The sequence below is a fragment of the Phoca vitulina genome, unplaced genomic scaffold, assembly GCF_004348235.1.
Source record: "Phoca vitulina isolate PV1807 unplaced genomic scaffold, GSC_HSeal_1.0 scaffold90, whole genome shotgun sequence".
Taxonomy (NCBI): Eukaryota; Metazoa; Chordata; class Mammalia; order Carnivora; family Phocidae; genus Phoca; species Phoca vitulina.
In genome coordinates, this window is record NW_022589793.1 from 409814 (window position 1) to 437486 (window position 27673).

General features: G+C 40.2%; 3 protein-coding genes across 5 annotated transcripts in view; 2 read left to right on the plus strand and 1 right to left on the minus strand.

Moving 5' to 3' along the window:
* Positions 1–18489, plus strand: part of TMEM159 (transmembrane protein 159) — a 55052-nt gene extending 36563 nt beyond the window's left edge. The window contains exon 5 of one of the 2 annotated variants that reach the window (XM_032396246.1): positions 18410–18489. In XM_032396246.1, coding sequence (XP_032252137.1) covers positions 18410–18434 — 25 coding nt within the window. In that variant the 3' untranslated portion in view covers positions 18435–18489. Of the gene's footprint in view, positions 1–6761; positions 7681–18409 lie in introns of those variants that run through there. The other variant, XM_032396247.1, reaches the window with a different exon arrangement.
* ZP2 (zona pellucida glycoprotein 2) overlaps positions 1–22688 on the minus strand; it is a 30379-nt gene extending 7691 nt beyond the window's left edge. The window contains exons 1-9 of one of the 2 annotated variants that reach the window (XM_032396239.1): positions 22561–22688; positions 6292–6380; positions 5236–5319; positions 4752–4846; positions 3011–3163; positions 2174–2215; positions 1651–1812; positions 824–920; positions 549–730 (exon numbers count right to left, since the gene is read on the minus strand). In XM_032396239.1, coding sequence (XP_032252130.1) covers positions 549–730; positions 824–920; positions 1651–1812; positions 2174–2215; positions 3011–3163; positions 4752–4846; positions 5236–5319; positions 6292–6380; positions 22561–22598 — 942 coding nt within the window. In that variant the 5' untranslated portion in view covers positions 22599–22688. Of the gene's footprint in view, positions 1–548; positions 731–823; positions 921–1650; positions 1813–2173; positions 2216–3010; positions 3164–4751; positions 4847–5235; positions 5320–6291; positions 6381–6469; positions 6736–22560 lie in introns of those variants that run through there. The other variant, XM_032396240.1, reaches the window with a different exon arrangement.
* ANKS4B (ankyrin repeat and sterile alpha motif domain containing 4B) lies at positions 18459–27666 on the plus strand. Its single transcript, XM_032396241.1, has 2 exons — positions 18459–18652; positions 25588–27666. The coding sequence occupies exons 1-2, from the start codon at positions 18489–18491 to the stop codon at positions 26675–26677; spliced, it is 1254 nt and encodes a 417-aa protein (XP_032252132.1). The 5' UTR covers positions 18459–18488; the 3' UTR covers positions 26678–27666.
* Positions 27667–27673: the final 7 nt, after the last annotated feature.

Genomic DNA, 27673 nt, shown 5'->3' on the forward strand with positions numbered 1-27673 from the left:
ATTTCGATTAGCAGCCACAGCCCTGGGGGCCCAGAATAGCCCACAGTGAGGCAGGAAGTTAGTACACTATATACCTATAGGGCACGCTCCAGAATTGATCAGGTTTCCCTTTAAACCAGAACAAGAGAGAGCCTATCACTTCTCCAGATCAGGATGCTGTCCTAGGCAGGAAATTTATTGCTTTAAACCCATGCCCTGAAACCCCCAGCTCTGCATGCTCTTTGTACTAGACACTAAAGCCTGAATTAACAGATCCGATTCCAAAGAGCCGAGTCCTCTGCCAAGCCAGGTCTGAGTAAAAAGGACTCTACAAATGTTGTCAGATGTTATTGCAAAACACACATACCCCGACATAAGATTACTCTGCTGTCCCTGGCAATTGCATCTGTCAAGAATTCACTTAGGCAAAGTGATCAACTGAGGCCTTTCCAAGTTTGAATCCATTATATGGACAGTTAGAATTTATGGTCAAGTCATCAGCTGTATCCTAAAGACTGTGCTTCAAGCCAGGCTTCCATAAAGCTCAGTGGTTCATGATAGGAACATACTTTCATTTTGAGAAGAGTTTTGCTGAAGTGCAATCTCAAGCCCTTGGATTCTTCCTTCTCGATCCCATGGTCGTGCAGCTGGCTTACGGCAAAGTTCCGGTTTTCAAAGCTCACAGATGTTAACTTCCCAGGAAACTCTGGTATGGTGAGCGTCACGTGTGTGGCATTACAGGTCACGGGATCTAGAAGGAATGGCCGACACAATGCCTATGATCAGCTTTCGTCCCCGCAACAGTGTCTCCCACAACTGGAGCTGCCCTTTCCTAGGGCCTTACCTGACAAACAAAGCATTTGTGTTGTTAAGATGAGCTTCTGCCCAAGAGATTCTTGTATCAATTTCACAGGTGCTGTATAGAGGTGACTGTTACCTTGCTGAGGGTGGGGTGGAGGGAGAAACATTTTTAAAGACAACCGTTTACTTGAATTTCTAACCAATGCTAGAAGAATTGTCAGGGCAAACATATTCTCAAGTATCGGGCACTATTTTGGCCTGAGTAGAATTTAAGCATTTTGTCCAGGTACTGTTCATCAGGTGTTACGATTACAAGATTTTAGAACTAGAACACCTGGCAAGTTAACGTTGTCTAATGGTAGGACCTGTAGGTGATTTCTAGGCAGATGTGAGCAAAAGCTGTGGTAACAGCACTCAGAAAAGGTTTACAGGACTCTGCGTGCAGTTTATACTCAATGTGTAACAGGACTGTTCTTGTTAAAATGGCTGACATGTAAGCTTGCTTAGGTGCCAGGACCTGTTCATTAACTCATTAATTTCATGTCTTGATTGTTGGCCCCAAAAGCACCAATTCTTACAGGAGAACCATATTATAGGAAAATGATAAAACAGAACACCTTAATTCATAGAAGACTTTAGTACCACCCTCTAGCATATTATAGAATGATTATACATCAACGGGAAGAACGGATCTGTTTTGTTCACCCTTGTATCTTTAGTCCTCAGTGCAGGGCTTAGCACATGGCAGGCATTAAGATACCTGTGAAATCAATTGTATCTCAGTTCATTTGAAGACATGGTTGAGAGGACACTTGGACTTAGAAACACTGGTCTGTGCTTGGGTGGTGGTACAAGAAGATTCACACCTACCACGTAGTGAGTCACTCCAGTGGCACTGAATGACATTTGGATGCTTAGCTTGTTCTTATCAAAGAAGAAATTATATCCTTGTGTCATGGCCTCCTTAAAAGTCAGAGTTTGGACTTTTACACCATCACTAACCTCCATGATCCATCTCAGAGTCTTGGGTCCCTAAAGACAGAAGTTTCATTTACAGGGCTGGTGCTCACCTTAACCCTAAGACTATTTGTCATTTTAATATTTTATTTTTTATTTATTTATTTTTAATATTTTGTCAGAGAGAGAGAGAGCACACACAAGCAGGGGGAACCGCAGGCAGAGGGAGAAGGAGGCTCCCCGCTGAGCAAGGAGCCTGATGCAGGACTTGATCCCAGGACTCTGGGATCATGACCTGAGCCGAAGGCAGACGCTTAACCAACTGAGCCACCCAGACATCCCATATTCAATATTTTAAGTCAGGATTGAAGTTAGGTTACCTTTACTATAAACTAAAGGTTACTTAGGTCTGTAATTTAAAAAGTTACTTCCATACCGCATTTTCATCAGCCATGCCAGGAATAACATTAAAGGTAAACTGGAAGAAAAGAAACCATGATGTGAGGCTTTGAATTGGAGGAGCAAGTTTCTGAAATCATGCTACCTGACAGTATGTGCAAAACGCCCAGAGGAACTGCTGTGTAGTTCTTACACCAAAAGGCCTGGTTGTGGCATATACTAAGAAAAGGCACAGGCCCAGTCATGAAAACTAGCTGTGCCCTTAGGTATCATTTCATCTCTGAGCTTCTGATGCCATAAGGCAATTGGAAGATCTAAGCTCCCTTCCAGTTTTAAGTTAAGACAATGGATTCTTAGATGCACATTTTTTACCTTTGTCCATAGGAATCAAGATTTAGGTCAAGCCATGCAGTTCTATCATTGTTATAACAAAGTATGAATATATTTTATTTGTCCATTATCAATATTAGTTATGTTAGACTACAAAATTCCTTAATATGTGAATGGAATGTTTTGCTTTTTTACTATATCCTATCATCTGGCATAGAACCTGGGGCATGACAGCTATTCAGTTTGTCAAATGATTATTAATGTGATTGCAGCTACCAATGGAATCTTTTCTACTGCTAGGTATGATGTGCTGAGCACTATATATACCTTCTCAGTTCTCAGTGCCACCTATGAGATTATTTCCCCCTATTTTGGACTTGGAAACAAAGGCTCAGTGTGGTTAAGAAATCAATCCAAAGCCACTCAACAAATTAGTAGTGAATACAGGATTGTAATCCTGATCCTGTTCCTAACCCCAGCTCTGTGTAGACCACCACATTTCCCCTACAGTAGCCATGAGAAGCAGTCAGCCTGCTTCACTCACAGACATGGAATCCTTTGTGCAGATAGTGGATCCTGCATGCTCATGGGTTTCTTCTGCTTGCACAACTGGACAGCTGATCGGATATATGAAAGCCGTATGTCTCGAAGCAGTACTGTTGTCTGTGAGACTGATGGTCACCTGGTGCTGGCCAAACTGTGTGTAAATGGCATGGTAAGAAGAGTTAAGTGCTGGGACCTCTGTGGGAAAGGCAATTCCATAATAACATTGGACCCAGCTGAATGGCAAAATTCTTGAGGTTACCAGTACCACAGGTTCTGGAAGGTACCTCATTCCTCTATCAACAGACTCTACAGCTAACCCTTTTAGATATCCCAGGAAGACTCCTGCTTTGGCAGCAAATAGCTCCTTGAGCTTCAGGGACTGGAGTTCTATTTGAGTTCTTGACATTTACCTTTGTCTGAATATCATGGTTCTGGCTAATTTAGGGCCTCTACCCAAGTCATTCAAACATGTATTGAGTACTATGTAGCAGCCATTGTTCTGGGTGCTGGGCAGAGCCAACTTTGGTATTTTCCTTGGTTTAGGGAACTTATAGTTTTAAGGGACAGCCACCCCTTTTCTCTAAAATATTAATCTTAGGCTTTTTTTAGGCCACATATTATTTCTAGCATATATTTTTATTTTAAATCCTTTAAAACCTAACCATTCTTAGCTCAAGGACCATCACACACATGCACACGTGCATACCATGGGCTGCATGGGGCCATCCACAGGTTTTAGTTTGCAGACCACTGTTCTACAGGAAAGCAACTCTAAGCTCTCTAAAAGGTGGTAAGGGCTATTTGAGAAAGGAAAAAATTACTGAAGATCTGCACCGTGGAATTAGATGAAGTGGCCAGTTAAACAAACAGATTTCTACCATGTACCTCAGACCTAAGTCATGAACTAAATGAACTAAGTCTATACTTTCCAAATTCCTCAAGTGATTCTTTGCACACTACAAGCTTGAGAACTGCTTGGCGGGTTTCTTTTTACTGCTCCCAATAACCCCGATTAGGCAGTACTGTTGCTTAGCAATAGAGAAAACCCTATTGCTCAGCTGCTGCTTGCCTTCCCACACCTGTTTTTATACCCTAGCAGCTCTGTTTGCCAGCACCAAAATAGCCTTCCATTTCCCATGGAGGTTACAGATCAAAAATAGCTCATTTTGAGCATTTGTTGTATCTTGTTGCTGTGACAAGTTCTTCATCTGCATCTTATCATTCATCTTTAGATACCCTTTGGAGAGGGTACCATAATCCCCCTTTTCCAGCGAACAAGCAAAGGCTTAGAAAGGTTAGCTCTCTTGCTAGAGATCTCAACTAGATAGTGGTAAGGCCAGGACTCCCACCAAGGCCCCAACTTCAGGGTTTCTCAACCTCAGCATTATTGGCATTTAAAGGGGGCCGCCCTGTACAACGTAGGCTATTTAGCAGCAACTTCAGCTTGTATAGACAGCCCCCACTCCAGCTGTGGCAGCCAGTAAGGTCTTTAAAAGGTCTCCAAACATTGCCAAATATCCCCTGGGCAGACAAAACAGAAAGCAAAAACAAAACAAAAAGAAAAACAAACAAACAAAAAACACAACAAAAAACAACCAACCACCACCACCAGGCACATTAACCACCCCTGGTTGAGAATAAATGCTCTACCCTCAAGCCTATATCCTTAGCTAGTAGGGTTACTAGTAGTAACTACTAGGATACTACCTCCCAAATCACTCCTCAAAGCGATTACTTACTACTCTCCTGGCACAGGTCTCAAATGGGGCCATCAGGGTGAGTTTTTCTGGGTCCAGGATAGAAGTGCAGTTCAACAATTCAAAACTAAAGGGATCTACAGAAGTCAGAGCAAAGGGCCAAAAAGTACATTTCAGTGACAAAGTAAACCAAAGCTACATAGCCAAGACTGCCAATCCATTTCGAAGCTACTTCAAATCATTTCCCTTTTTATTGTCCCATGTGGGTGATATAACCCAAGCTTTGAGAGATGCTGTGATTTGCAACTAAAAATTTCCCAGGGGATTCTGAGATAAGACAAGTTTCTAAGGAAAGACAAGGTCTTCCATTCTTGGTGGCATCATGCAAATCAGGGACCCCTAGGGCATCATGGGAATTGGGTGCAAGTTGCTCCCGAGTATGTATTCTGTTCACCTGAAAAATGGGGCTAGCCTTGAGCCAAGGGCTTTCTACTAAGACTAAGATAAGAATATACACATTACCTACCCACCACAGACGCATGCCATTTTTTGGTGCCCAGATTCCTTGGAAATTCCACTACCATTCTATTTTCATAGCAAATGACAGTACCTGAAGAGCAAAGGAAGCATTTAGGGTATCTCTGAGCTGCAGGAGGCAGGATTCCTACAGAAGTATGGAGGCACCTCTTCTCCAATAGGCATCAAGGAAGGATACCATTTGAGAGAGGCAAAGCTTGACCCCCACCCTCAAGGAGCTCACAGATTGGTGGAAAACGATATAACTACTGTGCAAGAAGCTATAAGAAAGGTCCCAATTAAATGCCTGGGGCTTTCTGAAGTTCTAGTCTAGGTTTAACCATGCATACAGGGACCAGGCTAGAACCTTGACAGTGAAGCTGATGGAGGTGGGTCTATACTAAGTCTATACTTTCCATAATATGGAAAGGTCTGTGAAGAATTGGAGAACAAATGTTCTGTCTAAAGACTTTTCAACTTGAAGTTTAAAAAAAAATGCCCTAAGTGGAGCACCTGGCTGGCTCAGTCGGGAGAGCATGAGAGACTCTTGGTCTTAGGGTCATGAGTTCGAGCCCCACATTGAGTGTAGAGATTACTTAAACTTCAAATAAAATGCCCCACATAAGCCAAAGGACACTTTTTAAAGGCTAAATTCTACCTATAATCTGCTACTCTACATCCTCTCGCTCAGGTGAAAGTTTGAAAAGCTCTTATAAGTGGAACAGCTCCAATTTTGTCTGTTATGCTGATGCTTTTCTTAAGCACGAGTTTGTATTTGAAAATGATTGCTCCTGAAGATGGGCGCTTAGCATTGTGTTTTGCTGTTCTTTGGATACCATAACGCTTGAGCAATGAGGGAGTAGAAAGTAGTACAGGTGTTTTGCAAGATCTTTTGTTTAGCTAGTATAGCAAGCCCTAGGTAAGCAATGGAAAAATCTATTGACTTGGTCAAGGTAAGAAAGGGGGTGAGTGGAGATTGTCTGAGCCACGTTTAGGTTTCCTGGCTATCTAGTTGCAACCTGTTTTAGAGATGCTAAGGGCATTTCCCCTCCCCCAACAGGCATACCTGGGAAGGCAGGATTCCCCAATTGAATAACACCTATTGAGTTCACTGAAGTCACAAGGATGAAGAATAAAGAAAGTGACCTGTAGGTGCTAAAAGGGGATTGGAGAGAGTTAAGGAGGAATGAATTTCAGCAGATAAGACCATTGTGTCCCCTCCCTCTGCTGCCAGGATTACTCACCTCCAATCTGCACTAAACCAGCTTGAGGGACTCCCACCATCTCCTTTCTGTCTGCACGCCATGGCCAAATGTATCACCAAATCAATCAGGTAGGTGGGTGGGCGCCTCTGTGCTTTTTTTTTTATAGCAGAAAACAGGATGTGACCCTGCCCTTTCCCATTGGAGACACCTGAGTCTTCCCCAGCCCTCCCAGCTGAGAGGGGGGGATTTGGGACAGGAGAGGCTTTCTGGAAGGCCTGAAGGAAGCATAGTTCTGCCTTTTCTGACACTTGCATTTCTGTTATTCTACCAGGTGCTCCGCGGGCCTGCCATGAAACCAGAGTTCCCTGAAATTGGCTCCAGGTGAATGAATTGGTGTTTTTCTCCATAACACTGGGCAAAATTAGTTTCTCTGGGCGAAGTATTTACAACTCCAATGTAGAGAGAAAGAAGGCGGTGGGTTTCATTGAGGAGAGAATCTCTCTTGTTCGTATCACCTTTCCTTTATGTAACCCCTAGCCTTCGGGCTATGGTGGACATTACCCTGGCAATGTGCATGCAGTACCTTTACAGAAAATAGATGATATATTATTTCCCCCAAGTATAAACTTTAAGCGTACTGCAAAAAATGCAGACAATTACAGAAGAATATAGAGAAAAGTAAAAAAGTCACCTGTAATCTTGCCACTGCTAATATTTAGATATGTAACTTTACGGACTTTTTATACAAACACCACACACACTTAAAACCAACAACCTGGGATCAAAGTTTAAGTTCTGTTTCGTAACCTGCTTTTACTATTTTACATGTCATGGACATTTTCTATATCAAACATAAAGATCTCCATTACCATTTTTAAGGTTGCCTCATGTTCAATGTCTAGACAAATCAGTGTTTAACTGTTCCTAATGATAGACATTACAAAAGCTTCCAATTTTTCATCATCATAAACCATAATATGATGGACATTCTTGTATATTTCCCTGCTTAACCCTTGGGATGAATTCCTGGAGGTAGAAATTCTGGGTCAAAGAGAGTAGTGATCTAAATAAGAATGTCATATTATGTACCAGTTGGGAGTTTACACATGGGGAAACTGAGGCAAAGCAACTTGCCCCAGCCTGTTGGCAACTGACTGTCAGAGACATGTTGAGAACTCAGATTTTCTAAGGCCCAATCAACATATCTTTTCAGCATCTCTCACTGCAGTTTGAGACACCCAGATGTCTGCAACCCATGTTCTTTTTTTAAATTTAATTTTATTATGTTATGTTAGTAACCATACAATACATCATTAGTTTTTGATGTAGTGATCCACGATTCATTGTTTTCGTATAACACCCAGTGCTCCATGCAGTACGTGCCCTCCTTAATACCCATGTTCTATTAATAGGTGATTAGTGTTCAAATTCTGTGCAAGTCATGGGGTCACATTTGCAATTATTGATTTATGTGTTGTCTTTGTGGTGTAACCCTAGGAGTAATTTCCACTCCCTGTTACAGGTGTCTGAAATACAATTGTAGGTTAGAGTAGTATTTCCCCAACTTCCTTGATTAAAACATCACATGGGGCTCTCATTAACAGCACAAATTCCTGGGTCTCACCCAAAAGCTGTGGAATCAGGCTCTCCAGGGGAGGGTCCTGAGTAGATGTATTGTTTAACAAGCACCACAGGTGAGTCTTAAGGTCAAGGAAATTTGGCAAATACCTGGAGGGAGGGAGGCAAGAAAATGAGTGGTTGCTAGCAGTTAACTTCTTCGTGGGAATTAACCCATTATGTTATATGGAATTGGGGAGCTGGAGCAAAAGTCAGGACAAGCAAGTCTCTGGGAGTAGAGATGGTGACAGGGTTTAGATTCTGAGCAGAGGCATGATAGCAATAGTTACTCCTTTCCTCTGAAGTATAGTTTCCAAAAAGTGAAACCTTTTCTGCAGATGTGAAGGTATTCTACCATGATGGGTTAAGGCTGTGATGGGAAGGCAGGAGAGGATGGAGTGTGGGGGGAAGATTCAGAGAGACCTGGTAAGAAGGTGGTGAGAGAGGCAATAGGCTGATGTGTTGCTCCACCTTCTGAGTCCCTGCCCCCAAGCTCTCTTCCCCCCTGGCCCCCATACTGTGCTTTTTCTCTAGAGTGTTAGGTCTTGCCTTAGAAAGGGTAGCTCTGGTCTCAGCCCCAAATTGGGGGTTCTGTGAGACTAAGGGGCAGCACAAAAGCCCTGAGCAGGAGGCATAGAGAGAAGGAGGACCACTGTGGGTGCTGGTGAAGGTGGTGAGCACACCAGAGACTAATTTCATTAGCGCACTTTGCTAATCACTACAAGGTATTCCCTCTGTCTGAATGGGTCTCTCCCAGAGGGTCCTGAGGTGACTTACCGCTTGCTAATCACCAGGCATTTCTTGAAGGGAATTTTAGGTTGTTATGCACAAGAACAAGGCAGTGTTGTTGTCTTATTTGGGCAGATGCCCTCCTTACTTCTGAAAACAGTTCTTATAAGCAACAGTTTACGATTCTTAAATTCCAAGCTTCTTATTTTCTACAATATAAACATATTAATTGAAGACAACCTAAATGTTATCATCAGGAGATGGTTAGATAAACTATGAATATCTTCAGATACTGAAATGAATCTGTGGATTTAGGTGGATCTGTGGATGCTGATATTGAAGATGTCCACAATGAAATTGGAGTTTTAGAGGTGTATGATTAATATGTTTTCATATTTTACTTAAAAAAAAGAGAAAAAAACTACGTGTATGTCTGTATATTTATGTGTCTGTGCATGGGTATATAAATGTGTATTTGCATTGAAAATCCAGGAAGGCATTTCCAGAGAGCTAACCATGTTACCCAGGGGAGGAGACCGTGCAGGTAATCAGGCAGTCCAGCCAGTCAGGCTATGCTTGCCATTTACAACTGTTGTCGGTTGTGATTGATTTGTGCTCTCGTTCTACTACTGGTTGTAAATATATGTACTATATCATCTGTAGGAATAGGGAGGTGGGAAACTCCTGTTTTTCTGACTTTATTTTTTTCTGTATTGATTGAATTGTCTTGGTGATAATATAACAATTAAAATAAAGTGATAACAGCAGTAACAGTAGATCTGAGTTGTATTTAAGTGATCAGTGTAAGCCATAGGATCAAAGGCTCATGGGTTCAAACTTCCTGGTATAAAGGTATTACACTCAAGTGAGTGGATTTGGCTCATGAGGCTTCTAAAGTCCATATCCCTATTGTAAAATGAAGAAATGATGCCTAAGAGGTTTGGTAACTTGCTCAAGATCATATAGAAAGTTAGCAGCAGAGCTTCAGTGATAAACTAGGTCCTGATGTCCATTCCCAAGCTCTTTCTAATTCGTTATGATTTTCTCTTTCTCTTTCTGTCTCTCTTTCTCTTTCTGTGTGTGTGTGTGTGTGTATGAGGGGGTGTTTTAAAACTCCGTGCTTCTCTTACAGTTTCAGTTAGCTTTAGAAGAACAAGATGGCATTAATTAGAATTTAGCAGTGTAAGATAAATAAGAAGCGTAGAAACTTCTACCAGCTATGCTAATACAGCTTAAAATAGCTTTCAAATGTCAGATATGAATTTAACTTGGGAAAATAAGTTAGACTGTGTCAATGAGAATGTTCTTGAACATCATATGGTAGTTCCTTCAACAGTGTAACTATACAGTGTTAATGTCATTTTCCCCTTTGGTTCTTTAGACAGATCCAAGTTGAATAAGCCTCCTGATAGTCATGGGCTCAGAAAGAACTAGGACAAAGGCATATGAAGCTTCATCGACCTGTAAATATAAAGATAGGGAAGCTTAGGGAAATGGATGACAGAGAAGGCTCAGAAGTTCTAAATAAAAATCCATTTGCATACAAGTATAAACACAGTTTACTCCATAGGTAGTAGCTAGGGCAGTGGTTACCACAGAAATAGAGAAAAGATTTCTTTAGCAATGCAGCATATTCCTTTTAGTTGATATTAAAATTCTGAAGCTGATGTGGAGATCTGTTGGAAAAGTCACAATCTTCCACCTCTTCCTGTACTCCCATCCCTTACAATATGTTTTGAGGTCAGCTTATTTTTTATTTTTATTTTTATTATTATTTTATTATTTTTTAAATTTTTATTTACTTATTTTTTTTAAAGATTTTATTTATTTATTTGACAGAGAGAGAGAGACAGTGAGACAGGGAACACAAGCAGGGGGAGTGGGAGAGGGAGAAGCAGGCTTCCCGTGGAGCAGGGAGCCCAATGCGGGGCTCGATCCCAGGACCCTGGGATCATGACCCAAGCTGAAGGCAGACGCTTAATGACTGAGCCACCCAGGCGCCCCTTGAGGTCAGCTTCTTCCCTGTGCCCTTCATTCCCCCTTGAATCTGGCTGGTTTGACCAACTGAATGTGGTGGAAATGGCAATATGCCAGTTCTGAGCCTCGCTCTTTGGAGGTTTTTGTATTTAGAGGTAGAGCCTCTAATTTAACTTAAACTGAGATCATTAGGGTGGGCCATAATGCAGTATGACTGGTGTCCTTAGAAGAAGAGGAAATTTGGACAGAGACCTACACCGAAGAAAGACAATGTGAAGACACAGGGAGAAGATAGCCATCTACAAGGGAAGGAGAGCCACCCAGAACAGTCCCCCACAGCCCTCAGAAGGACCCAACCCTGCTGACACTTTGATTTCAGATTTCTAACTTCCAGAACTATAAGAAAAAAATTCTGTTGGCTAAGCCACCCAGTTTGAGGCACTTTGTTGTGGTAGCCCACTGGAAGACAAATACATATTCTCAGATTGAAATACAACTCTGTGTGACTATAAAATATGTACTCTTTTTACTGTACCATGGTAAGGGATAGGACCAAAAAACCCAAGTCCTAGTTGTTGTTGTTACTGAGGAGAAAAATGCAGAGGAAAGAGAAGTTTCAAGAAAATGCAGTAATTATACATCTATGATTGACCTAAAGAAGGCTTCCCCTACTACTGCTTCTACTCTACTTCTCCTTCTATTTCCAGTAGGATGACTACTAATTTACATTCATTGAGTAATGATTACACACCACACCACTATGTGAAGTATTTTACAACTACTAACTCTAGTTACTTGCAACAACCCTGTAAATAATCTGTAAATAATATTACGTGCAATAACTCTGTGGAGTTTTCTCTTCATTTTACTGGTGAGGAAATTGAAGCTCAGAAGTAATCTGCCAAAATTAATGACGGAATCTAATTTCTGGTTTAGTGTCCATCAGTTTCTAACTTAAGAATCTGTGTTCTTAACCATTACTGTATTAGAGTTTTGTTTCAACACAAGGCATGGTGTTCACATTTGCCTGGTTTCCAGTCCAACTATCAGCTTTGAGAGAGTTGAATGGTTTTGATGGTATTTGATGATCTGCTAACGGGTGCTATAACATACCTCCCTTGTGGTAAATTCTGCCATCTTGAAACAAAATGGCAGCTAATACAGGTTTTCCAGTGATCATTGTTCTTGCAATTTTTGTAAGAACTTAAGCTTTGGGTAAGGATTCAGGTCGTATGATTTTATTGATTGACGTCTTCAATTCACAGAGCCAGTAATTAAATAGAGAGGGGAAAAGGCAAAAAGAAAAAGAAAATTTGTCTAGCTAACAGCCAGTTGATTGAAATGTAGAATTTAGATTCATGGTCCCTGCTTAGACTATCCAGCATTCACATTTTAAAGAATTTGTTTTTGGAAACCTTTATAAAACTCTCCACTGTTACAATGTAATGCCATCTGGGATTTAGCATTTATAAAATGTGCAGTTAAGAGATGCCAAGAGATTCCTCATGCAAACCAGATGGTACAATAACAGCTCTGTCTGTTTTTCTGGCAGAGAAACGGGGCTTTGAATGGCTTGAAACTTATGTGAATAAATTAAGCCCAATCAATACTTCAGGGACATTACAATTTCAATAGTCGACTTACCCACCAAATATTTTCATAAATGTTTTCATTTGGAGAAGAAAAAAACCAAAAGGGCAGACAATGGTTCCTTTGATCGCCTCATGTTTGTATTTAACAATGTTTCTAAGAAAAATACCACCAATGACCTTCAACGTGGGAAAGAAAGTTTCTCCGTATTTTAAGAGTGATGTGTTTAAATGAGAAGCAGGGTTGTTCAATCTCTTTTGAATAGGAAAAATCCACATCAAATATGTTGAAGAGTTTTATTGCTGTGCTGAAGAGGAAAAAATACACGTGTAAGTGACATTTTCTGGATAATGGACTTGAAAATGTCTTTACCTCCACAGGTAGGTTTCTCACAAACCCAAGTTCAGCACATAAAGTCGTGTATTAATGATTCCTCTTATGACCTTGCTTAATTCCTTTAAGTTTTCTGTGTAACAACAGGACTTTTGTAATCCCTTTTAATTTTTTTCACTTTCTGTTATTGCTTTTATTTTCATTAAAATTCATAATAAGATGCTCATTAGCTGAAGTAATCTTGTTAAAAGCAAACGTTTTGCTTAGATCTTTTCTTTTTCCTTATTAGGTGAAAATGTGCTTCCCTACCATACAAGTGAATTTCCTCTGTAATTAGGCATGAATAGCTTTGAAGAACAAATACAGGCTGCTTTTGTGAAAACCAGATCTCTTGAGGTTTAGGGGGCAATCTCATTAATAAAAATATGTGTTTCTGGATTGCACAAGCCATTGAATTTCTTTCCCAATTAGCAGTGAATGGTTTTTCAGAACAAAGGAGAAGTTTGGTTTCCACTTTGCTGGCATTGGTTTTCCTTGGGGTAGACTGGAGGTACCAACTACCACTAATATTTGTTCCTTCCATCTCTCTCCCTGGGCAAAGGAACACACAGGACTCTGTTTTATAGATAAGTCAGAATCCTAGGTAAATTCTCCATTCAAGGGCTACTTCCTCTTAGCCAGGATTGGACTCCAGGGTAGATAGGACAACTGTTTACAACACTCAGCTGTCAGGTAGCTGGGCGGTGGCAGGAGAGGCTGTAAAATTATAAACATAACAATGAAGAGTGGACAATGCCTTTGCTTTGCATGGAGGACGAGATCCATTAGTGAGAGACTCTCCAAGTGCTTTCCCTCGGGGCCCAATTATCCCTGTTTTCTGTGGGTCATTGGCAAAATGAAGTGTTTGGGTCAACGGGCCTCTCAAAAGTGAAATAGTTAAATGCTTGAAATGTCAGGTATTAATACGTGAGTTTTTAAGAAAACAAAGGAGGAAAGAAAGCCTACTCCCTTTGAACCTAAGTGGCAGCCAGAGGGACATAGAAGTCACTAGCTGGATGTTTCTCTAAAGTTATACTAATATGGCAAGAGTATAGGCAGGTGGGGGAAGGGCAGGTTTGGTTAAAAGAGAAAGTTGATGAGGGCCTTGACTTGCTCGGTAATAGAACAATTGAGGAGAAGGTCATGGACATTTAAGTCTGACCCTTAAGTCTCTCCACCAGTGTGTAGGGCAGATATTCTTCTCTGACCTTCAAAGAGCCCAGCAGCATACTGTCGGAACAGACTCACCTACTTATTTCCACAAGGCCAATTACTATCAAAACATGAAGTCACAAGCCACAGTTGCCCCACAATTCTCCAGACCCCTCATGAGCAGTTAGTGTCTAAATTATATGCAAATCTGTCTTATTTTCATTAGTCTCTGCCCTCACCATCTTCTACCAATTTTGTTTCCTTTGTACTTTGAGAAGTACAGTAGAAAATAAGAAAAATTACTAAGTTTTACTTCTCTCTCTCTCTGCTCCCTTAGCCACAATCACATGGCTTCTTTCCATTTGTAAAACCATACTTTACAGTTTGTAAGGAATTTTAGCTCATTTCACCTTTACTATTATAAGCTTAGATGATGATATGATCATGAGCAATATTCCCCGATTTTATCCACAAAGAAATGGAGATTCAAGTAGATGCTGTAAGTTCTTCTAGATCAAATGGACTTCAGGTCTTCTCGGTCCAACCCTCTTTTGTCAACCTCATCTTGAGGGAATGGGTTAAGGAGGATCTTCAAGTTTGGGATTTATTTCTGCTTTACCTCCCCTTCCCAACCCATTCTTTTTCTTTTCTTTTTTTTTTTTTTTATTATGTTATGTTAATCACCATACATTACATCATTAGTTTTTGATGTAGTGTTCCATGGTTCATTGTGTATAACACCCAGTGCTCCATGCAGAACGTGCCCTCTTTAATACCCATCACCAGGCTAACCCATCCCCCCACCCCCCTCCCCTCTAGAACCCTCAGTTTGTTTCTCAGAGTCCATAGTCTCTCATGGTTTGTCTCCGCCTCCGATTTCCCCCCCTTCATTCTTCTCCTCCTGCCAACCCATTCTTTTGAAGAAGAAGTTTTTCCAAGGAAATGCCAAAGGGTGCCAGGAGATTTATCATTAAAAAAAAAAAAAAGAAAAGCTCAGATGTCTTACCATTTCACAGAAGAGTTTAAGTCCAAGTCATAAGTACTACTGGAGCTGAGAAACTCTTCCTTCTCCTCCATTTTCAACCCTTCTTCTTCTTGTCTATAATTGCTCTATCCTCCTTTATCTTTGCTTCCATTCTCATCCTTATTCTCCTTCTCCCCATCATTGTTATCACATTATCACTATCATCATCTTCATCTCGTAATGAACTCCTTGTTTAATGGCACTTAGCATTCTACTACAAATAATCCATCTTTGAGAAGCCCTCTCTCAGGTTACATATGATTTTCTATTTTAGAGTGCATTAATGAATGCAATTATGTTTAAAGTGGCTCATGCAAAAATTAGTTGAGGAACATTACCTTGTTTTCAAAGTATCCACAATCATGTTTGAATATTTCACTCTCTCTGGGCTAAAAAAAATTATTTTCCCCCTTTACAAATAAATAATGCTGCTGCCCACCAGGTTGCTTATACAGCTTCTACTGGTGTTCTCATAGAAACTACAAAAAGGAACAAACATTGACCCTTGGAGCTCATTATTGTGAGGGGCTTGCAGATGAAAGCATTGTACTTTCTCAAAGTGAACAGATATTTTATCTTGGAATAAAGGCTTAGACAAAAAGAGATAAGAAGAATAAACGTTACAGACTTTGAAAATAGGTCTTCCACACTTCAATTACATGGACTATTACCCAAACATATTAAAGATTTTTGTGGGGTGCCTGGGTGGCTCAGTTGGGTAAGCATCTGCCTTCAGCTCAGGTCATGATCCCAGTATCCTGGGATCGAGCTCTCATCAGGCTCCCTGCTCGGCGGGGAGCCTGCTTCTCCCTCTCCCTCTGCTGCTCCCCCTGCTTGTTCTCTCTCTCTGTCAAATAAATAAATAAATAAAATATATATTTTTTAAGATTTTATTTATTTATTTGACAGAGAGAGACACAGCAAGACAGGGAACACAAGCAGGGAGGAGAGGGAGAGGGAGAAGCAGGCTTCCCTTGGAGCAGGAAGCCTGATGCGGGGCCCGATCCCAGGACTCTGGGATCATGACTGAGCCGAAGGCAGATGCTTAACGACTGAGCCACCCAGGCATCCCAAATAAATAAAATCTTTTTTAAAAAAGATTTTGTAACAATATGGGAAATAACTTATGGTGGATTAAAGAGAGGAAAAGACAATGCAAAATAGTATGTATTTGATGGTAAAAACTATGTAAAATATATGCCACAAGAGAATATATAAATAGTTCATCAGCTATGTAGGTTGATGGGTTCTAATTTTATTGTTGTGTCTTCAGAGGACAGGGTCTACATGAAACCTATCATCTGATGTTTATTGAGGCCTGCACTTGTTCTATTAGGTGGGCAGTTTTTATAAATATTTTCTGTGTGCTTGAAAAGAACATGTATTTTCTATTGAGTATAGAGTTCTGCATAGGATTGTTAAGTCAAGCTTTTTCATTGTGTTCAGATCTTTTGTATTTTTACTGATCTTTAGTCTGATTGATATATAACATTTAGAGAGTGTATTAAAACCTCCTACTGTGATTGTGGATTTGTTCTTTCTCTTCCAATTCTATTAATTTTTGTTTTTTCTATTTGGGGGCTATGTTATTATGTACGTACAAGTTTAGGACTATCATATTTTCTTGATGAATTGTTCCTTTTATCATTACATATTTTCTATCTTTATCCCTAGCAATTTTTTTGGCTTAAACTATATTTTGTCTGATGTAAATATAGCCATACCCCTTTTGTCAGTATTTTCCTTTTTTTTAAAGATTATATTTATTTATTGAGAAAGAGAGAGACAGTGCACATGCATGCATGTGGGGGGTAGGGGCAGAGGGAGAGGGAGAGAGAGAATTTTAAGTGGACTCCATGACAGGTGCAGAACCCGAAGCAGGGCTCGATCTCACCATCCTGAAATCATGACCTGAGAGGAAATCAAGAGTTGGACGCTTAACCAGCTGAGCTACCCAGGTGCCCCTGTCAGCATTTTCTTGATAAAACTTTTCCATTTTTTGCTTTCAGTTTTTCTGTAATTTTATATTTTAGCTGTGTCTACTGTAAATAAGATATGGCTGGGTCTTCTGACTGATGAATTTGATCCATTTACATTTATTTTTATTACAGATAGATTTGGACCATGTTTTTGGTCTAATATTGTGCTCTTTATTTACACTAATTTTTCTATTGTTTCCTCCTTTTCTTAGGGTGGAAGCTTAAATTATTGATTTATTTCTCCTTTTCTGAATCAGGTATAAAAACTGCTCATTTCTTCCCCAAGCTCTGTTTTAACTGTATCCTATAAACTTTGAGATGTTGTGTTCTCATTTTCATTCAGTTGAAAATAAATCTGATAAAGGATTTTTGTCCAAAATCTATAAAGAACTCTTATAACTCATTAATAAGGTAATATCCCAAAGAGAAAAATGGGCAAAGAATTTAAATATAAGATGTAAGAATGGCTAGTAAGCACATAAAGATGTGCTCAACATCATTATTCATTAGGAAATGCAAATTAAAACCAGAATGATACCACTTCACACCTACTAAGGATAGCCATAAACAGAAAGACAATAGAAGCTGCAAGGATATGGAGGAATTCTCACCATCCATTGCTGGTGGGAATGTAAAACAGTATGGTCACTTTGAAAAACAGTTTGGCAATTTCTGAAAAAGTTAAATATAAATTGCCATATAACCCAGCCATTCCACTCTTTGGTATAAACATGAGACATAAAAATATATGTCTACACAGACTTGTGTGTGAATGCTCATAGCAGCATTATTCATAAAACCAAAAAGAGGAAGCAATCTAAATGTCCATCAGCTACTGGATGAATAATGAAAATTTGGTATATTGGTATAATAGAATATTATTCAGCAATAAAAAGGAAGTATTGTTACATATTAAAAAAATGAATGAACCTCAAAAAATTATGTGAAGCTAAAAAAACCCCCTAGACACAAAGACTATATATTTTATGATTCCATTTATATGAAGTGCCCATATAAAGCAAATCTATAGAGATAGGACACAGATTAATGATTTCTTGGGGTTGGGAACGGGAATGGGGATCGACTACAAATGAGCATGAAGGATATTTTGAGAGTGATAGATATGTTCTAAAATTGGATTATGATGATACTTGCACCACTCTGTAAATTTGCTAACAATCATTGAATTAAACACTTAAAATGGGTGAATTTCATAGTATATAAATTATACCTCAATAAAACAGTTTTAAACAATAGACCTCCCCCGTGAACTAGACTAGTTCTGAATTGTCTGGAAATTATTTTGTACATTCTGTGCCTAAATGACCAGTATTACATTGCTAACGGATATAAAGAAATTAAATGTGCCTTACAACACTCAAGATGAATGCAGCAGTCCTTAATACTCAATGTCATGGCCATGCCAGAAAGGAAAGGTCCAAGTTCAGTGCCATGAACCTTTCTGGTTGACTTCCATGGAGGGAGGCTGGAATGAGCTTTGTCCTGGGGTGACACTCTTCCTTGTCACTGATTAACCAGCTTTGTAGGAAGGCTGCTGCACTGACAACCTGCTCTGCCTGGAGAGTGACACCTGGCCAGACTTTGGCGAGCAGAAAAAATGTCTACTCGCTACCACCAAGCTGCTAGTGATAGCTACCTGGAACTTTTGAAAGAGGCTACCAAGAGAGATCTGAATCTTGCTGATGAAGATGGCATGACTCCCACACTCCTGGCAGCCTACCATGGGAATCTGGAAGCCCTAGAAATCATCTGCAGCCGAGGGTAAGTTCAACCTGCTAGTTTTGATTGGAGACGGTGCTTCTGGTAGGATTTTGCAGACAGCAGCAAGAGACAGGGAAGTCAGTGAAAACTCTGTCCTTTATAGACTGTCTAAATAATTGTCTTTTTAGAGAAAGAGAGAAAACTGCCTAGACGTGCTCTTTTCACACTAAGAACTGGCACCATGGGGATGGCTCATCCCTTATGAGCCACACATAGAAAGATTCTGAACTTTAAGGTTTTGTTATCTGCCTTGGGGGTGGGGGATATATTTTAATTCTGTGCTTTTAAAAATCTTTTCCATGAAGTGTAAATGGTTGACTCTTTAGAAATGAATCACTATTCTACTTGACTTTAAGATGTCAATCTTGATTGGAACAAATGATGTGTTTTTATTTTATTTTATTTTTTGTCTGTGCCATTATAATCCCACAGCCTTTTATTAATATTCAATCCTAATGCAAGCCCATGATTCTTAGATGAAGTAGTTGACTTTACAAGCTATAAAAGGGAACCTCAGCCTGTCTGAACTTTATTATCTCTCTACTATTAGATATATACACATGCCCACCCACCCCCAATTCTAATGCAGGAATTAGCTAGCTCTTTTCTTCTGCTTGTTACCAGAGGGGCTGGGCAGTGTTGGCAACTATAACCCAACAGGAGTAAAGGAAGGAAAAAAAGAAAATGTTAATAAAGGAGCTAAGTGAATTAATTTCAATTTCGTACATATTTATTTATATATATCTACAGTGTGCCAGCCATTTTACTGGCCACTGGAGATGCTGTGATCAACGAGAGAGACACCATTCCTCTCCTCATGGTGATCAGATGTAAGAGAGGAAGACGGACATTAAGTAAGTCATGTATGTTACAAAGGGGGAAAGAGACAGCACCAAATAAATAACACAGGCATCTATCCAATCCAGAGAGTGAGGATAGGCTTTCCAGAGCCTTGAAGCTGGGACTTGAAAGGTGAGAAGAAGCTGGCCAGAGATGGAAGGAAGAATGCTTCCCCCCAATGGGAGCACTGTGTATTCTAGGCACTGAAGCTGAACATGGCTGGATGTGGCTTTAATGGGGAGAGGCTAAGTTATAAGGGGAGAGACCAGATCACAAGAGCCTTGTAAACTCTGCTGGGGAGTTGAACTTTGTCCTAAAGACAGGGAAGCCATTGTCAGGTTTACACAGCATAGCCAACCTGGTAGATTTGTGTTTACAAAACTTACTCAGGCAGTTAGCTGTATAGTAGTCACAGAAAATGTTCAGGGGCTGTTTTAATGGTTAAGGTGAGAGACAAACTGGACGAGGGCAGTGGCAGTGGGAATGCGGAGACAGGGATGGATTTGAGTGGCAGTTTGGATGCAGAATCAATTACAGTTGACGGGATGTTGTGGTGGGTGGAGGAAGAGGAAGGTAAGGCCCCTTGTTCTGTTGTGTTAAGTTGCCCTGGAGTACATAGGCTGAAAAACAATGTCTTCTACAGGTTTTCTTAGGTTCCCATATTGACCATAGCTTAGGAACTGTGTGAGATCAATTTGCCAATTAGATTTAAGGGGGTTAAAAAGGGAAACATTAAAAATTGAATTTAGAAGTTAATCAGTCATTGATCATTAACAGTGGATCACGTGGTAACCATTAATATCCAATATCTGGCTTTGGTAAAAATCGTTTCCTTCTTTTTAAAATTTAAAGATGAAAAGCAATAACTACATATACTTGGAAGATGGCCCCAATTAACAAAATTTCATTTTGCCTATAAAGTGTACATGAATTTTTTTAGTTTTGTTTCATTTTCTAATGGAAGCAAGTTATCTTCTTCCCTGATTCTTTTTTAGATTTTATTTATTTATTTATTTATTTATTTATTTATTTATTTGACAGGGAAAGAGAGAGAGAGCACAGGCAGGGGGAGTGATGGATATGTTCTGCTTAGCAGGGATCCTGATGCAGGACTTGATCCCAGGACCCCGGGATCATGACCTGAGCCAAAGGTAGATGCTTAACTGACTGAGCCACCCAGGTGCCCCTTCCTCCCTGATTCTTAAAAGGACACACACTTATTGCAAAATTTTGCATCATTTTAGAAAGCCATATTTAATAAAGTAAAAATCAAACCAATTTTCACAGTCATTAACATTTGGGCATAAATCATTCCAGATTTTTTCCTTTGAGAACATGTACACACAAGAACATTTTTCCCCCTTATAGAAGGCAATCATATTATACAAACTATTCTGAAACCTGCTTCTAATTATTTAACAATAGATTATAGACGGGTTTGCACTTTTTTTTTTTCATTTGTAACTTTAAAGGAGAAATCTGTGCCACTGTTTTTTAATGACTACATGGTATTCTGTTTTATGGTTTCATCATAATTTATCTAATCAGTTGCTTGTTTATGACATTTAAATTTGAATCCTGTCTTTTAACTTGTATATAAGTTGAAATGAACATCCTTGCTTATTCATCTTTGTACAAAGGTCTAATATTTCCTTAGGATAAATTCTTAAAGGCAGAATTTTTGACTCAAGAGGGTGCTATGTTTTAGAAGCTTTTGGCACACATTGTGCCAGGAAATTTGAACCACTTTACGATTCCTCCATCATTGTTCATTTTCCCATACTCTTGTCAAAACTGAGTATTACTATTCTTTTTAATCCTTGCCTAGCTGATGGGCAAGGAAATCGTAGTGCATTGTTTTCATTTACATTTCTTTGATTACTAGTAAGTCCAAATATTCTTTATGTAGAAAAACATTTTTGAAAGACTGATTTTTTTTCCTGAGAACAGCTTCACCAAAAAAAAAAAAAATCAAATTAACTCCAAAAGAAAAAATTGAAATGGACCCAATGCTCAGAGTAAGTTAATACAAGCAAATTGCCTATTTAATGACAATACCAATCCAGCTTTAAAAATCATTGCCCAAATGCACTGACCTACCAAAAAGCAAGGGCAAAATATGGATTATTTTAAAATCTCTTCAGTGAGTTTCACCTTTGGGGGAAAAAAAATGGAAAAGAAATCAATGCTAGACTGAATTTAGCCCAGGCAAACCATACAGCATCAATACAGGACTCAGATCATCAAACGAGGGGGGACCAGTTCATGAATACCTGGGCAGGTATGTGTAATGGTTCTATCAAGAAGTATGAAAGACACCAAGGATTGAAAGACAAAGATTGAGTTTAGAAGGACCTCATGAAACTTGTCAGAAAATATTTTGATTTAAGTTATACATGAACTTGGAAAGTTGCCTTTAAGTACAATTTTTGCAAGTGGAAATAGCTTAAAAGTATGAGGGAAACTCTTGAATCATCTTACCAACAGTTTCATCTATAAATTTGGAATTTTGCATTTGAAATTTTCTTAAAATGAGACCCATTTTTGGGGTCATCTCAAGGTTTTCTTCACATTCTTCCTCCCATCTTGAAAGGATCATGTAAGTTCTCTTGAGAAAGGAAAATTCCACACTTTATATGTCCCAAAGCATGTAGATTTAACCTAAAGTTCTTAATACCCTTAACATCCCCACCACAGCTCACTCTCAGTAATTTCTTTGTTAAGTTACCCAATCCAACAATAATTTCAGGCAAATTTAAGCAGTATGTTTTTGTTTAGGTTTATACTACCATCTTGGATGTTTTTACAATCCTTCTTTGATGTCTAGAGTACTTAAGGAGTCTTTTGAATATGGTGCTTGGTTAAAATAAATAAAAAGTAAAACTACATCTTTGGGGGTGAGGCACTATGCCCCCCTAAGGTACACAACTGTGCTAAGGCTGAAAGAGGCTTCCTTGGATCCAAAACAATTAAATCAGGAGTACTGACCAGACCTCTTGGAAGTGGCTGCCCAACAGAACTATCTTATTTAATATTTGCTTTCCTTAGATTAAATTTCATTTTCTTACCTTCCTCTTTGCCCGGATTTCTCTTGCCCCATCTCCATGCACTCTGGTCACGCTGAAAGGTACTCCTGGTTCCCCAGATATGCCGTGTTTAACATCGCCCATATGTGCATCTGTTCTTGCTGTTCTCCGCTCAGAAGGAAGTCGCCAACTGACAGCTTATGGGCTGGATCTCGTCCACAAATATGTTTTATTTGGACTTAACTGTATTTTTCTTTTAAACTGGAGCCAACATTTAAAAATCAAAAATCCCACATGAAATTCTGGATTTCTGGCTCTGTTTGGAAAATGGAAGCTCTGGCTATATTGTGTCTGCTTTTATTCGAGGTGGCGGGCAGCGGCTGCTGAGTACAGCTGTCCTTTCTCGTTGGAGCTTGCACTCAGCTATGACTTTGTCGGAAGAAGAAACCTGGCTCCATGCAGTTACTTACATTACCTGCTTGGTTTCTTTAGGTTGAGTCTGAGACTTCTACTAGGAGATACCATACAAAGGAGAGAAAGACACAGGCTTGGCCCTCTGAGGCATATTATCTAATTAGGGAGATGGATGCATAAATGTTGGACAAATTAAGTAAGATTTCAAGTGTTAAAAAGTTGCAGGAGCAACTCTAGTGCTATGGGATTTTATTAGAAGGGTATGAGAAAAAAATACATATATGAAATTAAGGATTATGAGTGTAGAGACAAGGGAAATGATAATAACGTTTATTGAAGATTCACCGTGTACCAAGCACTTTTCTAATGATTTATGTTAACTTATTAACGTAACAACTCCATGAAAATTATCCTCATCCTTATCCTCATCCAGATGAGGACACTGAGTCCTATAGAAGTTCAGCTTGAGACCTCGTAGCTGGTGAAGTAGAAAAAGTGAGGTGTGTTAAGGTTGGACTGTGTTGTGTTGGAAACCATCAGGCTTGGAGGGAGGCCTGATCCCAAGTGGGCTGCCTGTGTAACACCAGACGAATGAGCTAGGCACTCAGAGCCCTATTTTACCCCTCTGATAATTATCCTGGTCTTTCTCTAAGAAGGAGATGGTGACAGTTTTTGTTGGTGATGGCACTGAATGTGTAGATGCTCATAACTGAAGAGTGGGAGGAGATCAGGGTTCCCACAGAGGAGTTACAAATCTGATTCATCAAATTACAGGACACCAATTGGGCTGCATTGACCAGTGCAACTCTTCTCAATCTGCAGTGAGCCTATATATCACCTTGGGATCTTGTTAAACTTCAGATTCTGACTCAGGAAGTCTGGGCTGGGGTCCAAGATTCCGCATTTGTAGCAAACTAGCAACTGCCGCCACTACTTCTAATCCAGGGACCAAACTTTGAGTAGCACAGAATAGTGGAAGGGTCACAGAGCATTGATGCTGCAGTTGCAAGGGCACAGATCGTCTCTCCTGTTTCCAGATCCTACTCACCAAGAATGTCAAGAGGCCTTCTCAGACCCTCTTTCCTGTCCTCCCATGGGGCGAGCCTGGGGGAAGTTTAGTGAGATCCTGATTTGGGGGTCTAGTCTAGGGTGAGGGAAGATGCCCTTTAGAACCTGTATTACCAGAGTTCTCAGCAGGGGCTTGGGCTTGAGGCCAGAGCCATATTAACAGTAAGTTACTACTTACTTTACTTTCTGTTTGTGCCTGTTTGTAACTCACCATCTCATAGGAGGGGTGCGGTTGTAGCCTGGGGCAAGATTCCATTAGGCATTCAGTCATCTCACAAATGTTGACTGAGCATCGACTAGGTGCCTGTTTCTATGCTGGCGTGGGGTCTCTGGCCATCTAAGAGTGCCCCCAATTCTACCACAAACTGTTGCAGAACTATTCACATATAGGACACTGTAATTACAGGGAAGTAAGTTGGGGAATCAATGGAGATGTTCTACCCTTTTTATGAATAATGGTTATAGCAGACATGGTTTGCTACCTACCCAACATCCATTCCACTCTTCTTTTTTGCTGATGGGATCCCAGTTTTGTTCAGTTATTTATTTTCCTACATGTGACTCTGGTGGGGTAACACTGTTAGAGTGGGAACCAGCTCTTTTTTTTTTTATGTTATGTTAATCACCATACATTACATCATTAGTTTTTGATGTAGTGTTCCATGATTCATTGTTCGCATATAACACCCAATGCTCCATGCAGAGCATGCCCTCTTTAATACCCATCACCAGGCTAGCCCATCCCCCGACCCCCCTCCCCTCTAGAACCCTCAGTTTGTTTTTCAGAGTCCATAGTCTCTCATGGTTCGTCTGGGAACTAGCTCTTGCCAGCTCATGAGATGATTGCTAAATTTTCAGAAGTCTGAGAGTCTGTTAAACAGTCATTATTAAAAATAAAGGTATTTAAACTTATAATTTAACAAACTATATTTTTAAATACTCAAAACTTAACATTTCCTAATTATTTGAGTACATTCTATTATCTATGCTCTTAAGATTTTGCATGTCTATTATATCTACATATATGGTGGGAATAATTTATAAAGGTGTGCTACTATACATCTCTTCCAAGCTCCCTGTCCAGTAATATCACATTAGTAGCTTGGATTTTGCCATAGTGGGTGTATTTATAACCAAAAATTGGCACATGCTATAGATCAGAGCTTTGATCTTTTTCCCTGGGTAAACCAGTTGTTAAACATTTACCAGCACACCACTGGGTAATCTTATCCCTAGCTGCAGCGGAGGTGGGGGGGGGGTGGATTTTAATCAACTTAAGTTGAAAATGGTAGCCTATTTCTCTTCCTATAGGCATGTGACCCAATTGTGGACAACAAGACATGAAAGTTGCTTTTTTGGGAGAGTTCTTGGAAAGCTTTCCTTGCTTCTAAAAAGGAGACGAAAGGTAGAGATGAGCTCTTTCTGTTTCTGGTCATGTGATGTCTAGATGTGACATAGTTGGACTTTAAGAACGCTAAGGCAGGATTAACATGTATTTTGTTCATTTTTGTTTTATTTTTATTTTTTTGTACCTCAGTTCTAAGAAAAATTATTTTTTGTATGTATTTTTGATATTTTCTCTTCTAGAGGGGACCCCAATAGATGCGACATCTGGGGAAATACTCCTCTGCATTATGCAGCCTCCAATGGTCATACCCACTGTGTTTCATTCCTGGTCAACTTTGGTGCCAACATCTTTGCCCTGGACAACAACTTACAGTCTCCACTGGATGCTGCTGCCAGCAGAGAGCAAAATGAATGTGTTGCTCTTCTGGATAAGGCTGCCACTGCCCAGAACATCATGAACCCCAAGAAAGTTATCAGGCTGAAGGAGCAGGCTCAGAAGAATGCTAGGAGGCAGATCAAAGAATGTGAGAAGCTCCAGGAGAAGCACCAAAATAAGATGGCTCGCAACTATAGCAAGGAGGAATCTGGGACTCTTTCTTCTTCCAAGGGCACTTTCTCCACGTCATCCCTTTCAAATGCTTCTGCTTCTGGTACATTTGGGTCACTGTCTAAGGGCATTAAAGACACCTTCAAGATAAAGTTCAAGAAGAACAAAGATACAGCGGAGCAGGTAGGAAAGGGGAGCAGAAGTGGGCAGAGGAATGTGATGGAAGTATTCAGAGAAGAGGAAGAAGACGCATTCTCAGGGGACTTCCAAGATAAGCTCCAGTTCTCAGAAGAGGAGAATGGATGTGTGCAACATGAATCCATTCTCAACCGTCCAGGTCTAGGAAATATTGTTTTTAGAAGGAACAAATTATCAAGTTCCGAAGACATCTCAGACAGCAGGAGGGAGTTAGGGCTTAAAATGAGCAATGAATTGCTACAGAGACAAGGAGCAGCAGAGGCTGGTGAAGCTGAGGCTGATAAAGAGGAAGAGGATAACAGCCATGAAGATGAGATGCCTTGGGATGAGGATGAAGTGGAGTGGGAGGAAGATGTGGTTGATGCTACTCCTCTGGAAGTATTTTTGCAGTCTCATCATCTGGAAGAATTCCTTCCCATTTTCATGAGAGAGCAGATTGATCTAGAAGCTCTGTTGCTTTGCTCTGATGAGGACCTTCAGAGTATACAAATGCAGCTCGGTCCCAGGAAGAAAGTTCTTAATGCCATAAACAGAAGGAAGCAGGTGCTACAGCAGCCTGGGCAACTGGTCGACACCAGCCTCTGATGGAATGTTGGGGTCCACAGGGTGAGCCTGCAGCACGGGGTGATGCTGTGGCCCACTGGAAACACTCAGGCAACACCCCCTCTGCCCAATGCCAGACCACCAGGAATGGTTTCTAGGGATTCGGAGATACCCTCCTAAGAAAGAGGCCCAAATTGTACTCAGAAATACTCTATACCTGTGTACTCTGACCACCAGTGAGCAACTCAAGGAGACCTGGGAATAAGAAAATGGTGTTTCTTCAATTATCTTTTTGATATTTTTGTATATAGAAAGGGTTAAATGGATGACAGAGAAAGGAAAAACTTTCTTTACTTTTCCAGCTCTGGACTTAAAAATTATAATCTCTCATCACACAAGTGTGCTGTGTACTTCTGATTCTCAAAGCCTGGGGACACCCAACTCCAGTTCTGTCCTTAGGTCTATGACTTTGTCTGTTGGTGGAGACTTGAGTTCCTCCATTGGCCTGAGACTTCATGCCCAACTTAAATGTGCCTAACCCCTTAACAGATGTTTACATGTTTACAAGTAATGGACATGGGTCTATAATACTCCTGCCTGGGAACTGAGATAGAGTGGCAAGTAGGGAGAGTGAAGAAAGAAATAGAATACAGGGTACCTTTTATATAATTTGAATTGTATCTCCCCCAAATTCATATGTTGAAACCTTAAGCCCCAACGTAACTGTATTTGGAGGTAGGACCTTTAAAGAGGTGATTAAGGTTAAATGATGTTATAAGGGTCATAAGGGACACAAATGGATGGTGTCCTTGTAAGAGGAAGAGTCACTGGGGATGCACATGCACAGAGAAAAGGTCATGTGAGGATACAGCAAGAAGACAGCCACCTGCAAGCCAAAGACAGAGGCTTCAGGAAAAACCAAACCTTTCAACACCTTGATCTTGCACTTCCAGCCTTCAGAGCTGTAAGAAAATAAATTTCTGTTGTGTAGGCCTCCCAGTCTCTGGTATTTTGTTACGGCAGTCTTAGCAGTCTAAC